Genomic DNA, 15,379 nt, shown 5'->3' on the forward strand with positions numbered 1-15,379 from the left:
GGTCAGGCAGGAACCTCATGGGATGAAGTATGAGAGTAGAAAAATTCATCTTATTGATAATAAATCTAAAGTACTGAAGACAGATATCACATTTATTTTATTAAAAGTAAAAATGTGTGGTATTTTTTTGGTGTTTAGAGGCTGAGATGGTTGGTTTAGAGGTTGTAGCTCTTTGAGTCACACAGCAAGTTACTGCTTTGTGTTGATATGAATAAAGATTTCATCAAGACCTGAGTTAATGAAAATTCTAAAGGTTAAAAAATCAAACTTTTCTGACCACCATTTTAACCAATGAATTCTGCAATTATTAAATCAATTTCTAGTTCCAAAGTCACTTATGAGTGTCACCATGGAATAATGCAAAATAATACACACTTGGTAAACATTGAACTTGCTTGATTTTTTTTTTTTGAGATAAGTCTAAGAGAGTCAGGGTATATGAGGTCCAGTCTCAGTACTACCATCTACAATCTGTGTGCCCTTGGCCATGGCATGGAATCTCTGAGGCCCAGATTCCTCATTCCTCAATGGGAATAATTTTACTTTCTAAATATAATTAAGAAAATTAAAAGTGATATGATAGGTGTGAAAATTTTTGTTCATTGTCAGCATCTCTGTAAACATGGAAATTGAACATTTTGTAACTATGATCTTATGTCAACAACTTAGCTCTCTTTACTAAATAGCTTAGAAGTAACTATGCTAACCAATTTGTTGATCTAGTAGTATCTGTCAATCCAATGATGTATTGAATCATGACTACCAAAAGTATTCTATTTCGATTTGCATATTATTCCTCCTGTGCAGGGAGTCTTGATGTAGTCCCTGGCTTCCATTCACCTCCAAAGCACAGGCTTATTTTTCTATGTCCAGTATCATTGCTTGTGATCCAATATTTCATCCCATTGCATCTGATAGTTAAGTAGTAAACAGCAACAGAAACAGTTCCATGTGTAAGTGACTGGGGAACATCTGTCAGTTTCTCAAGCCTTACTCCTCCAATTCCCTGAAATTGGCCCGTATTCATTTCTGTGGAGAAAGTTTCACCCCTGTACTGATGGAGAGGAGATAAGCCCTATCTGCCATCTCCTCCTTTTATAGAATCTCTAATTCAGTTATCTTTGGAGTGAAATAATGGGTATTAATTTGAAGGGAAGCTTGTTGGGCTACAAACACAATACAGTGTACATTCAGAGTAGTGTTTGGGGTCTTTTTATTCACTTTTCTAATGTGATTTTCTAGGCAGCTATGGTGTGAGCCATGGTACACCATGGCCATCTTAGTTCATTTAAATTTCTGGTCTACCCCCAGTGAGTTGTGTGAAATGATGGTCTCCTGTTTTTCCAGAATCTCCCTGAACCTGTTTGACAAATAAAAAATAATAATGATCTCTGTTTTCTGCCCTTCAGGTTTGGTGGGGTTAGGGAGAAAGAAGAGTATAGGCTAAATGACAAATTCTAGATATATATTCTTAGTTAACTAGTGATATACATTTTGTCTTTCAAAATGTATAAATTATACTACTTACTTTAGTTCAGACAGTTGTGATGTTAGTTCAATTCTTTAAACTATTTAAAAGACTTTATTTTCAAACACAAACCATCCTATTGTTTAATGAAGTATCACAAGTTCAATATTGCTATACAAAAGTCAGAGATAAAGTGGATTTTCCCAAAGTCATTAATTTCCAATGGGTCATCAGTCTGAGAATCCAGAATGTTGAGCAATATATTTGATCAAATGTTTCATTTTTTTTCTTAATCCTAGTTGCACATAACCAGAGGGTTGTGTCCTTATTTGTTTCTTTACTGTACATTGTCTCTTCCCTATCCCAGAATGGTCAACAGTGGAGTTTGGGAAACAGGGCAAAATTAAATAACAGTTTAGTTTTAACTTTATCAGGTGACAAATGTATTCTCAGAGGGAATGGAATTTTTCTTGTTGACTGACTGACTCAGCATTTTATATATAAATAGGACATATTTTGAATTATGAGGGAGAACTATAAAAGCTTTATATTGATTGCAAGCTCACATTTGTTTCAGTAAAAAGAGAAGACTTCAATGGATCTAGCTGTCATCCTGGTGCTCAGTCTCTGTTGTCTGCTTTTCTTTTCATTATGGAGACAGAGCTCTGGGGGAAGGAAGCTCCCACCAGGCCCCACTCCTCTCCCAATTCTTGGAAATATCTTGCAAATAGATGCTAAAAACATTGGCAGATCTTTAAGCAATGTAAGTATACTCATGTTCCTCCAGTGGCTTGCAAAGGGTAAGTGAATTAATTCTTATTTTTAAACATATTCACGGGAGCAAATTATTAAGAGATTGCTGCAGAGCAAATATTCCTGGTGGACTTGATGTTTCCATTGCTTTTATATGTCTGTCAATGTTCAACATCTCTAGAAATAAGGAAAATGCAAAGCGAATCTACACTGAAATTCCATCTCACTTTAGTCAGAATGGTCATTATCAAGAATATGAATAATAATACATTTTGGTGAGGATCTGGGGGAGAGGTACACTCATATGTTAATGGGACTACAAATTTTAGTGCAATCACTGTGGAAAGCAGAATGTAGATTCTTCAAAATACAAGAAATGGAAAGACCATATGAATCAGACATCCCACTCTTCAGTATATATCCAAATGATTGAATCAGCATACTATAAAAATGTAGCCACTTCAATGGCTATGGTAGCACAATTCACAATAGCCAAGCTATGAAACCCACCTATGTGCCTGTATCCAGATGAATAATAAAAGAAAATGTTGTATATATATAATAGATTATTAGTCATACAGAGGAATAAAATTATGGCATTTGCTGGTGAATTAATGGAACTGGAGAGAATTGTGTGAAATGAAGTAAGCCACAGGCAGAAAGTCGTAAGTCAGATGTTTTCTCTGATACAAAGAAGCTAGTACAAAATAAGGGGGGAAGAAGAAAAGGGTGGAATCTATGAAAATAGAAGAGAGATCAGTCGGGCAGAGGAATGAGATTAAGGAGGAGGAAGTAAGGATGGGAAAAGGGAAAAATGTTTGAATGTATCTTACCTTAATTTCCTAAGTACACATACCAATCTCACCTTCATGTATATCCAGAAGGCATTACTTTTTAAAAAAAAATCTGTAAATAAATAGAAGAAATAACAGTGGAATAAAGGGAAAAGAACAGGGGGACGGAGGAAAGAGGGAAAGGGAAAGTACTAGGGAATGAATTAGAGCAAATCATATTCAATGCTTGTTTAATTATGTGGAGTGTAGATAACTTTTTTCTTTTTTTCCTTAGTTTATTCTAGTTATACATAACATTGGGGTTTGTTTTGAGATAATTAACTATTAATATATAATTTCTAATGATCTCACATGTGGAATCTTACAACAACAACAAAAAGACATGAATGCACAGTAATGGGGCTGGGATGTGGAAAAAAATATTTTGGTCCAGGGAACAAACATTCAGTTACAAGGTGAATAAGTATGGAGACATAAGGCATAGCATGGTGACTACAGTAAATAATAATGTATCTTATATCCAAAATTTGCTAATGTGTTCTCACCACACATACCCATGAAAATGTTAACACTGAGGTGCTGTATGTTAATTAGTTTGATTGTGGTAATTATTTCGCAATGCAAAAATAAATTAAGACATCATGTTTTATACATTTACATTAATTTTTTTAAACATACCTGAAAATTTTTTAAAATTTAAAATTTTCTTTTAAAAAAGAAAACTATGGACTCGGAATCAGTATAAGAGAAGAAAAGTATTAACCATTAAGGGTCCACTGAGGGGTAAGAGGATCCTTGTGGATTTTGAACAATGTTGCTGCTGTGCCCTATGAATTTTGTGGGGTGAGAGAAGTTATTCTTCCATGAGATGCTGCATGGCACTACTCCATGGTACTCGCTGTCCTGTGTGTTAATGATAGCTGTGGCCTCAACTACAAAGAGTGTTAAGATAATCTATACTCACATAAAAATATAGACTTACAGTATTCATCGCTGGCTTACTTTATCTGAATTTCTGTGGCATGAGCCTTGCTAAGTGCCCCTGAAGAAATCAGTTGGGTAATGGTGCAATTGGGGGAGGAATTTCAGTAACTGGGTATTTCCCTGTTTTCTTATAGAGTGCTCTTGGATAAATGGTGAGATTGGTATGTGTACTTAGGAAATTAAGGTGAACTGAGGGCTGATAAATTTCAAGCTTCAGACAAAACAAAGGTTCAAATTTAGGTCTTCTGTTTATTAATCATGGTATACTACAAATGAGTTTTGTAACTCTCTAACTTTATTTATTTTAAATGTAAAACAGGAAAAACAAGTCTTCTAAATGAATCAATGTGAGAATTAATTACATCATAGGTATCCATTGCCTGAGCCAGGCACATCAAAGACCATCCATAAGTAACATCTATAATTACCATCATATCTGTAAGCAAAACTTAGAAATATTTGAAGGTTCATATGGCAGAATAAAATATAACAAATACAATAAGAATAATCTGAATAACAGTATGAATCACTCAAAATATGTAGGTCAAGTACTTATTTCTTTGGCTAACATTTCTATTTTCTTTCCCGTTTCCAGTTGTCAAAAGTCTATGGCCCTGTGTTCACTCTGTATTTGGGCAAGAAGCCCACTGTGGTGTTGCACGGATATGAAGCTGTGAAGGAAGCCCTGATTGATCGCGGGGAAGAGTTTTCTGGAAGAGGCAGTTTCCCAGTGGTTGATAGAACAAGTACAGGTCTTGGTAAGGGTGCATGTGCGTGGGATAGTGGGCATGTGGAACACAGAAAAAAGAAAAAAAAGAGAGAGAGGGAGAGGGAGAGAGAGAGAGAGAGAGAGAGAGAGAGAGAGAGAGAGAGAGAGAGAGAGACTTGATGATCTCCTAAGGCTAAGTTTGGCCATCTTTGTGGCTGATACTTTTAGCTTCCTCTGCCTCACCTGGGATCTCACTCTTCGTTTTCTGCTCCCTCTCTTTTAGGAATCATTTTAAGTAATGGAAACAGATGGAAAGAGATGAGACGCTTCTCAGTCGTGACCCTGAGGAGTTTTGGGATGGGGAAGAGGAGCATTGAGGAATGTGTTCAAGAGGAAGCTCGCTACCTTGTGGAGGAGTTGAGGAAAACCAAGTGTGAGTGATTGATAATCACTGCCTTTACCAGACTATCTCCTCCCTAGTAAGGCCCATTGATCCATTCCACACAGAGACATTTGTTCTGGGTCCTGTCTGTCAGCCCTCATGTGGAGGAGGGGTGATTAAAAGCAGAGATCCAGGGTTTGTGTATCTGTGCTGCCTGTGTGTCGAATGGGCATGCATGGTGGGTGTAACAGGTCACAACATCTTACTCTAACTTTTTTTCTGTTTTCAAATCAGTGCAGCATGAAGATACAAGGTTTCATTTTCTTAAAGAGTTAAAGAGGAGGTTTTATCCATGACACATTTGTGAGCTTCCCATTCCACAACTTTCACCATTGTCCATTGGACACAGTGGAAACACCCACCTTAGATCCTATGGAGATGAAGCAAGGGTTGTGTGTGATTAATGGGACTGTGTTTATGCAGACAACCTTACTGACTGACATCTCTCAGGGTTTCTTCCAAGGCTGGTGTCTGCAATTTCCACCAGTAATTACACTAATATAGGGTTTCATATTGACTTGCATATCTCCTGGAAAGTCTCATTAATATTCATTATGGCAGTTATTTACCTCTCCCTGTCCTCTACTGATCTATGAAGTGTTTTTTTTTATATTGTCTCTGATTTTTAGATTGGATCCAGATAGCTCTGTTTATAAATTTCTCTTCCAAACATAACAAAAGGAAAGACTGAAAATTAGACTTTGCTAGTGAATGACAGACACAAATAAATTCCAGACTTCCCAAATTGTCTTCCAATTCCTTAGCTAAAATAAAGCTTTTTCTGAAAGCTTGGAACCCTGTAATAATTAAAGGAGTCTGGTAAAGGTGTAGGTAAATCTACAGGTTTGCTATTTTCCAATGCTGTACTCTTTGTTTACATCATTTTTTAAAGTTTATTAATTTTTAAATATTATTTTATTATGAACATGTAGTTTGTACATGTTATTGGTGGTCAGTATGATACTCCCACGCATGCATACAGCATAAACTGATCAAATCCATCCTTTCTTTATCTACTCTCCGTACCACCACCACATACTCTTCTCCATCTCTAGTAATCACTATTTTAATTTCAGATTAATTTTTTTAATGTCCACAAATGAGAGACAGTGAATACTTACCTTTATGTGTCTGTCTTCTTTCACTTACCATAATGCCCTCTAGTTCTGTCCAGTTGGCTACAAATGATTTAGTTCTTCTTTATGGCAAAATATGATTTCCTTGTATATTTAGTCAGTATTTTCACCACTGTGACTAAAAGACTTGATAAAAAACAACTTTAAGGAGGAAAAGTTTATTTCGGGGCTCATGGTTTCAGAGGTCTCAGTGCATAGATGGCCAACTCTATTCCTTAGGGCCTGAGATGAGGCAGAACATCATAGTGGAAGTGTGTGGCAGAGGAAAGCATCTGGGGTTATGACACCAGGAAGGGGAGAGGAGTGGAGGAGAGCCTTAATCAACAAGGACAAAATATAAAACCCAAATCCATACTCTCAGAGACTCACCTCCTCCAGCCACACCCTGCCTGCCTAGAGTTATAGTTATAGTCTTGGAGTGTTGGGTTTGTTGCGTCTGTTCAGCAAAGAATTGAAGAACAGGACACAGGGATAGGAAGCAAGAAGTAGATTTATTGAAAAAATAAAACTGTGTTTATTGAAAAGAGACAGAGGTGCAAAGATAGACTTCTCTGAGGAGAAGGGACCCAGAACTGGGAATTTTGGCCTGTATAAAACTGGTGAGTTGTGGCCCTTTCTTTTTATGGTCTCTGGAATTTTCTTTCCTTATCTCCTCCCCTGTCCACATGCTCCTCCCTATTATTGATTGGTGCCCTCTCTGTCCATGCATCTGATTTAGTTTTTCTGTCGGATCCCTACCTTAGGATCATGAGTATGGAAGTGTCTGTCTGATTGGGTTCCCCACTTGTGTCCATGAGCCCTTTTGACAACCAAGAAGTTGACTTTATCAGAAGACCCCTTCCTTGCTCCTTTGTTCTGGCCCTACCTGCAACCTCCTCACTTGCCAACTTGCCCTGGCTGCCTAAGCCCTTCTGTATCTCCATCATTACCACCAAGTTAATTGCTCTCAGGGCATTAGTGCATTAGGGCATTAGTTGTATGTTGTGTAAGGTGAGAGATAAGGGTCAAGTTTCAATCTTTTGCATGCACCACTTATTGAAGAAGCTTTCCTTTTTCCACTGGATGTTTTGGTAACTTTGTTGGGAATTGATTGGCTATAGATGAATATTTTTTGTGTGATCTCTATTCTCTAATACTGTTCTAGTTGCCTGTTTTTGTGCCAGTGTCATGTTTTTTTTTTTTTTTTTTGCTCACTGTGGCAGGAATTGTCCCACCTCCAGCTTTATTCCTACTATGATTTAGATATCAAAAACTCATGAATGGACAATGAAAAAAAATAGAGGTAAAAATATAGGGGATATATATATATATATATATATATATATATATATATATATATATAGTTGTGTCAAATATTTTGGTCACAGTGCCAAAAATGCTGACTAAAATATTTCATTTTGCTATTCATGATCATTTGTGCCTCCACATTAACCTTAGAATTGTTTTTTCTACTTCTGTGAATAATGTCATTGATATTTCATGGGGACTAAGTCAAATCTACAAAATACTTTGGGTGGTATAAACTTTTAAAAATATTAATTTTTCTAGTCTATAAACATGGGAGATGTTTCTATCTTTTTATGTCTTCTGTAATTGTTTTCAACAGTTGTTTGTAATTTTCTTTTTTTTTAAATTTGAAACTATTTTGAAATCCTTATCTTCGGTTAAGACTATATTTCATATCTTGCTGTCTTTTGACTAAGGATATGAATTTGTCATTTTTTAAAATTTATTTTAATTAGTTACACATGATAGTACAATGACCTTGACATATCATATATTTGAATCAGATGGGATATAATTTCTCATTATTCTGAGTGTACAGGTTGCAGAATCACATTGGTCATGCAGTCACATATACCCACAGCAATAATAATGTCTATTTCATTCTATTGTTCTTCCTTTCCCCTCTCCCCCCCCCCTTCCTATCACTTCTCTCTACCTAATCTAAGGTGACACAATTCTTTTTTTTTAAATTTTTTTCTCACATCTTCATACATGTATTTTGTATAATGTGGGGATCACCTTCTATCTTCCATATAATTCCCTTTCTCCCTCCCTTTTCCTCCCACCTCTTTTCCCAATCTAGAGGTAATCTTCTTCTCATTCTCTTCCTCCCAACTCCATTTTGAGTCACCCCCTTATATCAGAGAAGACATTGGGCCTTTGTTTTTTGGGGGGATTGGCTGCTTTCACTTAGCATAATCTACTCTAATGCCACCCATTTCCCTGCAAATGCCATGATCTTGTTATTTTTTAGTTCTGAGTAATATTCCATTGTGTATAAATGCCATTTTTTTTATCCATTCATTCATTGAAGGGCATCTAGTTTGGCTCCACAGTCTAGCTATTGTGAATTGTGCTGCTATAAACATTTTGTGGGTTGGTCTCTGTGTCCTCTATTCTGTACCATTGATCTACCAGCCTGTTTTGGTGCCAGTACTATGCTGTTTTTGTTACTATTGCTCTGTAGTATAGTTTAAGATCTGGTATAGCGATACCTAACCTGTTTCACTCTTCCAGCTTAGAATTGCTTTAGCTATTCTGGGTCTCTTATTTTCCCAGATGAATTTCATAATTGCTTTTTCTATTTCTGTGAGGAATGCCATTGGGATTTTGATTGGAATTGCATTGAACCTGTATAGTGCTTTTGGTAATTTGGCCATTTTAATAATATTAATTCTGCCTATCCATGAGCAAGGTATGTCTTTCCATTTTCTAAGGTCTTCTTCTATTTCTCTCTTTAGGGTTCTATAGTTTTCATTGTATAGATCTCACCTCTTTTGTTAAGTTGATTCCCAAGTATTTTTTTTTTTTGAGGATATTGTGAATGGGGTAGTTTTCCTCATTTCCATTTCAGAGGATTTGTCACTGATATACAGGAATGCCTTTGATTTATAGGTGTTGATTTTATATCCTGCCACTTTGCTGAATTGATTTACTAGTTCTAGAAGTTTCTTGGTAGAGCCTTTTGGGTCTTCTAGGTATAGAATCATATCATCAGCAAATAGTGCTAATTTAAGTTCTTCTTTTCATATAGTTATACCTTTAATTTCTTTTATCTGTCTAATTGCTCTGGCCAGTGCTTTAAGAACTATGTTGAATAGAAGTGATGAGAGAGGGTGTCCCTGCCTTATTCTAGATTTTAGAGGGAATGCCTTTGATTTTTCTCCATTTAGAATGATGCTGGCCTGAAGCTTAGCATAGATAGCTTTTACAATGTTGAGGTAAGTTCCTGTTATCCCTAGTTTTTCTAGTGTTTTGAACATAAAGGGGTGCTGTATTTTGTCAAATCCTTTTTCTCTGTCTATCCAGATGATCATATGATCATTTAAGTCTACTGATGTGTGAATTACATTTATTGTTCCATATGTTGAACCAACCTTGCATCCTGGGGATGGATCACACTTGATCATGGTGCACGATCTATTTGATATGTTTTTGTATCCGATTTGCCAGAATTTTATTGAGGATTTTTGCATCTGTATTCATTAAAGATATTCATCTGAAGTTTTCTTTCTTTGAAGTGTCTTTGTCTGATTTTTGAATCAGGGAGATATTGGACTCATAGAATGAATTTGGAAGTAGTCTATTTTTTTCTATTTCCTGAAATAGATTGAAGAGTATTGGTATTAGTTCTTCCTTAAAGGTCTTGTAAAACTCTGGTTTATATCCATCTGATCCTGGGCTTTTCTTGGTTGGTAATCTTTTGATGGCTTCTTCTATTTCCTCACTTGATATTGGTCTGTTTAAGTTGTGTATATCTTCCTGACTCAATCTGGGTAGATCAAATGACTTAAGGAATTTATTAATGCCTTCAGTATCTTCTATTTTATTGGATTATAAGGTTTCAAAATAATTTCTAATTATCTTCTGTATTTCTGTAGTGTCTGTTGTGATATTGCCTTTTTCATCCTGTATGCTAGTAATTTGGGTTCTCTCTCTTCTTTCTTCATTAGCATGGCTAAGGGTCTGTCAATCTTATTTATTTTTTCAAAAAACCAAATTTAGTTTTGTCAATTTTTTTCAATTGTTTATTTTATTTCAATTTCATTGATTTCAGCTCTGATTTTAATTATTTGCCTTCTACTGCATTTGCTGCTGATTTGCTCTTTTTTTCCTAGAGCTTTGAGATGTAGTGTGAGATCATTTATTTGTTGGCTTTTTCTTCTTTTAAGGAATGAACTCCATGCAATGAATTTTCCTCTTAGTACTGCTTTCATAGTGTCCCAGAGATTTTGATATGTTGTGTCATATAGAGCTACTCAGCTCTATATGAGTGCACTTCTGTTTTTTTAATTTTGTTTTGCTTTGTGTATTCATTTATCTCTAGGAATTTTTTAATTTCCTCCTTGATGTCTTTTGTAACCTATTGTTTATTCAGTAGCATATTATTCATTCTCCATGTGATGTAAGAATTTTTCTTCCTTATTTTATTGTTGATTTCCAATTTCATTCCATTATGATCCAATAAAATTCATGGTAATATCTCTACTCCTTTATATTTGCTAAGAGTTTCCCTATGGCATAATATATGGTCTATTTTTGAGAAGGATCCATGTGCTGCTGAGAAAATGTGTATCCGCTTGATGTTGGTTGATATATTCTATCTATGTCAATTAAGTCTAGGTTATTAATTGTGTTATTGAGTTCTATAGTTTCTTTATTCAACTTTTGTTTGGAAGATCTGTCCAGTGGTGAGAGAGGTGTATTAAAGTCATCCATGATTATTGTGTTGTGGTCTATTTGTCTCTTGAACTTGAGAAGAGTTTGTTTGATGAACATAGCTGCACCATTGTTTGGGGCATGTATATTAATGATTGTTATGTCTTGTTGGTGAATGGTTCCACTTAGCAGTATATGGTATCATTCTTTATCCCTTTTGATTAACTTTGGCTTGAAGTCTATTTTATTTGATATGAGTATGGACACCCCTGCTTGCTTCCGAGGTCCATGTGACTGGTATGATTTTTCCCAACTTTTCACCTTCAGTCTTTGTATGTCTTTTCCTATCAGATGAGTCTCCTGTAGGCAGCATATTGTTAGATCTTTTCTTTTAATCCAGTCTACTAGCCTATGGCTTTTGGATTGGTGAGTTTAAGCCATTAACATTTAGGGTTACTATTGAGATATGGTTTGCACTTCCAGTCATGTTTGTTTATTTTTGTTATTTAATTTAATTTGTTTTTTCTCTTTGATTAGTTTTTCCTTTTACTGTACTATCTCTCACTGTTGATTATTGTTGTTGTTTTTCATTTCCTCTTCATGTAATGTTTTGCCCAGGATGATTTGAAGTACCGGTTTTCTAGCTGCAAATTCTTTTAACTTTTGTTTATCATGAAAGGTTTTTATTTTATCATCAAACCTGAAGCTTAATTTTGCTGGATACAAGATTCTTGGTTGGAACCCATTATCTTTCAGCGTTTGAAATACGTTATTCCAGGATCTTCTAGCTTTCAGAGTCTTTGTTGAAAAATCAGCTGTTAACGTAATTGGTTCACCTCTAAATGTAATCTGCTTCCTTCTCTTGTGGCTTTTAAAATTCTCTCCTTGTTCTGTATGTTGGGCATTTTCATTATAATGTGTCTTGGTGTGGATCTCTTGTGGTTTTGTATATTCGGCATCCTGTAGGCTTCTAGGATTTGGATTTCTGTTTCATTCATCATGTCTGGAAAGTTTTCTAAAATTATTTCATTGAAGAGATTACTCATTCCTTTGGTTTGGACCTCTATACCTTCCTCTATCCCAATAATTCTTAAATTTGCTAATCCCAAATTTCTTGAATGTTCTGCTCATGATTTCTTATCAGCCTTTCTGAGCTGTCTAGACTCTTTTTGAGATGATATACTTTGTCTTCATTGTCTGATGTTCTGACTTCTAATTTTTCCACTCTGCTGGTGATACTCTCATTTGAGTTTTTAATTTGGTTTATGATTTCCTTCATTTCCAAGATTTCTATTTGGTTTTTTTGTATAACCTCTATCTCCCTGTAGAGTTGATCTTTTGCTTCTTGGATTTTTTATGTAATTCAAAGTCAAAGTGATCTTTCATTGACTGCATTTGCTGTCTAAGATCTTTCTTGACACTCCAGATCATCTGAAGCATGTATATTTTGAAATCTTTATCTGACATTCTTTCTGCTGTAGCTAATAACTCCTCTATTGTTGAGTTGTCCTGCATTGTTTGTGTTCCTTTTTTCCTTGTTTTTTTTTCATGTTGCTCATGTTTCCTTCCAGCTCTGTGTGACTGCTGTGTTATTATTTTCTCCTATAGATTTGTATTGGTTTTGTATAGTTCTGAGATTTCTCCTTTGTGATGGGAGACAATATCTGAAGATGTTGGATTGAATTGTAATTTAAAATAAATTCATTAGCTTCATAAAAGGCATACAGATTCTGGTGGCATACAGAGAACTGAGGGTCAGGCATAGGACTTTATGTTTAGGGGGAAAGATGTGAGGATATGGGGGTTAATATATCTTAGCAACTTTGGACAAGAGCTCTAATGAAAGGGGTTATTAACAGGAGAATAGACAGAAGGTATTGTGGGGTAGCTAAGTACTTGGGGGGACAATAAGAAGCATAAAACATTCACCTATTTGCATTTAGTAAATTAAATGTAGCAGAAATAGTAACGCTTGTGAGGTTGGGATAGGAAGAGAAGGAAGAAATAAAGTAAAAAGAAAAGAAGAAGAAGAAAGTAAAAAAAGAAAAGATGGGGAAGAGATATCGAAAAAGTAATAAAAAAAGAGAGAGGAAAAAAAGAATAAAAAGAAGAAAAAATGAAAGAGGGGAAAATAAAGAAAAATAATGCACTCTTAGAATTCTGTTTTCTTTTCTTCCAGTGGGTGGCATTGTGCATGCCAGGTTGAGTCTCTGCCCTCATGGTGTAGGAAACAATCTTTGTGAGGTGGCTCTCCCTCCCCTGCCAGGTGCCTCTCCAATCCAGATCTCTTTGGGTTGCTCCCAGTCTCTATTCCCCTCACTTCTCCTGCCCACTAGGCCCCAATTACTGGGACTCTTCTCCACAGCTCTGGGTTCACTCTGGGCATGTGGCACCCTGGCCTCCCTGCACTCTTGATCAACTGAGCATTATCTGTTGGGTAGTCACCAAGACATTACAGCTGTGGAGAGGGGGAGTTGGAGACTGACAACCTGGTCTGTCTTATTCCCTCTGATAGCCATGCCAACCGAGGGCTGGTGAGAAAGGTTTTGGGTTATCACAGCTAGGTGGAGGGGGGGCTGACTCACACACCTGTTTCAATGCCAATCTTGCTGCCTGTTACAACCACTCAAAGCTGATGAAGCAGATTTTCCAAGATGGCAGCCACCTGTTTCTGTGCCGTGGTGTCCAGTGAGGAGGAGGGAACTGGGCTGTTTCTCCACTAAGTCCAGACTTCAGTCAACTCTGTCTGGTGCCCTGCAGAGATATGAGTTGCAGTCTAGCACTCTCTATCTCCAAAGGATCTGAAACTCTGAGTCTCTATGCTGCCAGAATTCCGAAATGTTCAATTGTGCCCCTCTACGGTGGGTTCCCGGGCTGTGCCTTGTTTGTGATTTTCATTGTAGAGTTTTTTTCACTTCCTTTGTTTTTTTTTTTTTTTTTTTTTTTTTTTTTTATCAAGTCACAGTTAAATCTGTAGTGGTGAATTTGGATGCATTTTACTAAATGAAGTTTATTGTTCATCTCATTATAATTTTATTTGTCTACATTTCCACTGTTTTAGTCAGCTTTTTCATCATTTTGATGAAAAATAATGACAAAAACAATTTAGAGCAGGAAAACTTTACTTGGCTCATAGTTTCAGAGGTTCAGTCCATGGTCAGCTGACTTCGTAGCTCTGGGCTCAAGATGAGGCAGAAGGATGTGATAGAGGAAAGCACCTCAGGGCACAGCACCAGGAAAGCAGACAGAACCCCACTCCCCATGAACAAAATATGAATATCCCCAAGGCTCACCCCCAGTGACCTATGTACTCCACTCACATTCCACCTGCCCAGTTAACACCCAGCTGATTCATATCAATGAATTAATCCTCTGTTTCTGTTACAATTCTCACAATGAAACCAACCATTTTACCCCCTCAACATTCCTGAATTATCTCACAAACTAGCTTTTGGAGGAATATTGACTGTCTAAGTATAACACCCACAAAAAGGAAAAACTTTGTCCTATTTTTATTTCTTTACACTTAAAATGACAGGATTGACAATAATGATGGTCAACATTTGAATTCATTAATGAGTTATTGATGAATATATGCTTCATAAAAATATCCCAGAATTTCAAAAGAGGGTAGATTTGTCAAAATAAATTAAATTTAAGGCTATTGGATATGATGGACACTACTTCCCAAGGTGGGAAAATTAATGTCCCCTTCTCACTATGAAATGAAAAAAATAGATTTCATTTATCAACTTAGCCTTTTGTTTGTTTTACTTCAGATTTAGTTTAAAATTTAAAAAAAATTCTCAGTTTGATTTTGACAAACACATGTCATTGTGTATGTTTTTTTTTTTCTCATAAAACATGGATGCTTTCCACTTTTATTTGTTGGATCCACAGATATATAAATCCATCCATAGCTGTGCTAGTTTTTCCCTTTGCTGGTTTTACACATGACAAAAGCTGATTTATATATATATATATATATATTAAATGGATGTCCCTGACTACTTTTTCATTCTATATCATTCTTAACTACCTACAGGGTTTGATAGCAAATATGATTCTTCCCAAACTTGAATTAGCAGGTGTTTTTGAAAGAATAATCTTTTAAAACATTTTCAAAAATAAGTGAATTTGGATTAGAATGTGTTAAAAAATGGCAGTGAGTTGAATGGAGTATTCAAAAAAAACATTATGAACTAGCTAGAAGGTAATGATTAACTTAAATTTAAAGTTTCAAGAAATATGCTGACTTAGCATGTTGAATATTTTCCCAGTAAACAGATTGTAGATAGATATTGCTGAAAGTTTCTAAAATCACCTTTCCTGTTACCTCAAAGACATATACTTATATATTTTAATGTTTCCAATTCTTTAGGCTCTCCCTGTGATCCCAGCCTTTACCTGGGCTGTGCTCCCTGCAAT

The 15,379-nt window shown here is 35.9% G+C and overlaps 1 protein-coding gene across 4 annotated transcripts in view; it reads left to right on the forward strand.

Moving 5' to 3' along the window:
- Positions 1–15,379, forward strand: part of LOC308634127 (cytochrome P450 2C18-like) — a gene marked incomplete at both ends in the record, with an annotated part of 318,512 nt that overhangs the window by 77,024 nt on the left and 226,109 nt on the right. For 2 of the 4 annotated variants that reach the window (XM_081267716.1, XM_081267720.1), the window contains one exon: positions 2,064–2,231. In XM_081267716.1, coding sequence (XP_081123842.1) covers positions 2,064–2,231 — 168 coding nt within the window. Of the gene's footprint in view, positions 1–2,063; positions 2,232–4,594; positions 4,758–15,379 lie in introns of those variants that run through there. The other 2 variants (XM_081267717.1, XM_081267718.1) reach the window with 2 other exon arrangements.

This window comes from Spermophilus citellus (assembly GCF_964194105.1).
Source record: "Spermophilus citellus genome assembly, chromosome: 15".
NCBI lineage: Eukaryota > Metazoa > Chordata > Mammalia > Rodentia > Sciuridae > Spermophilus > Spermophilus citellus.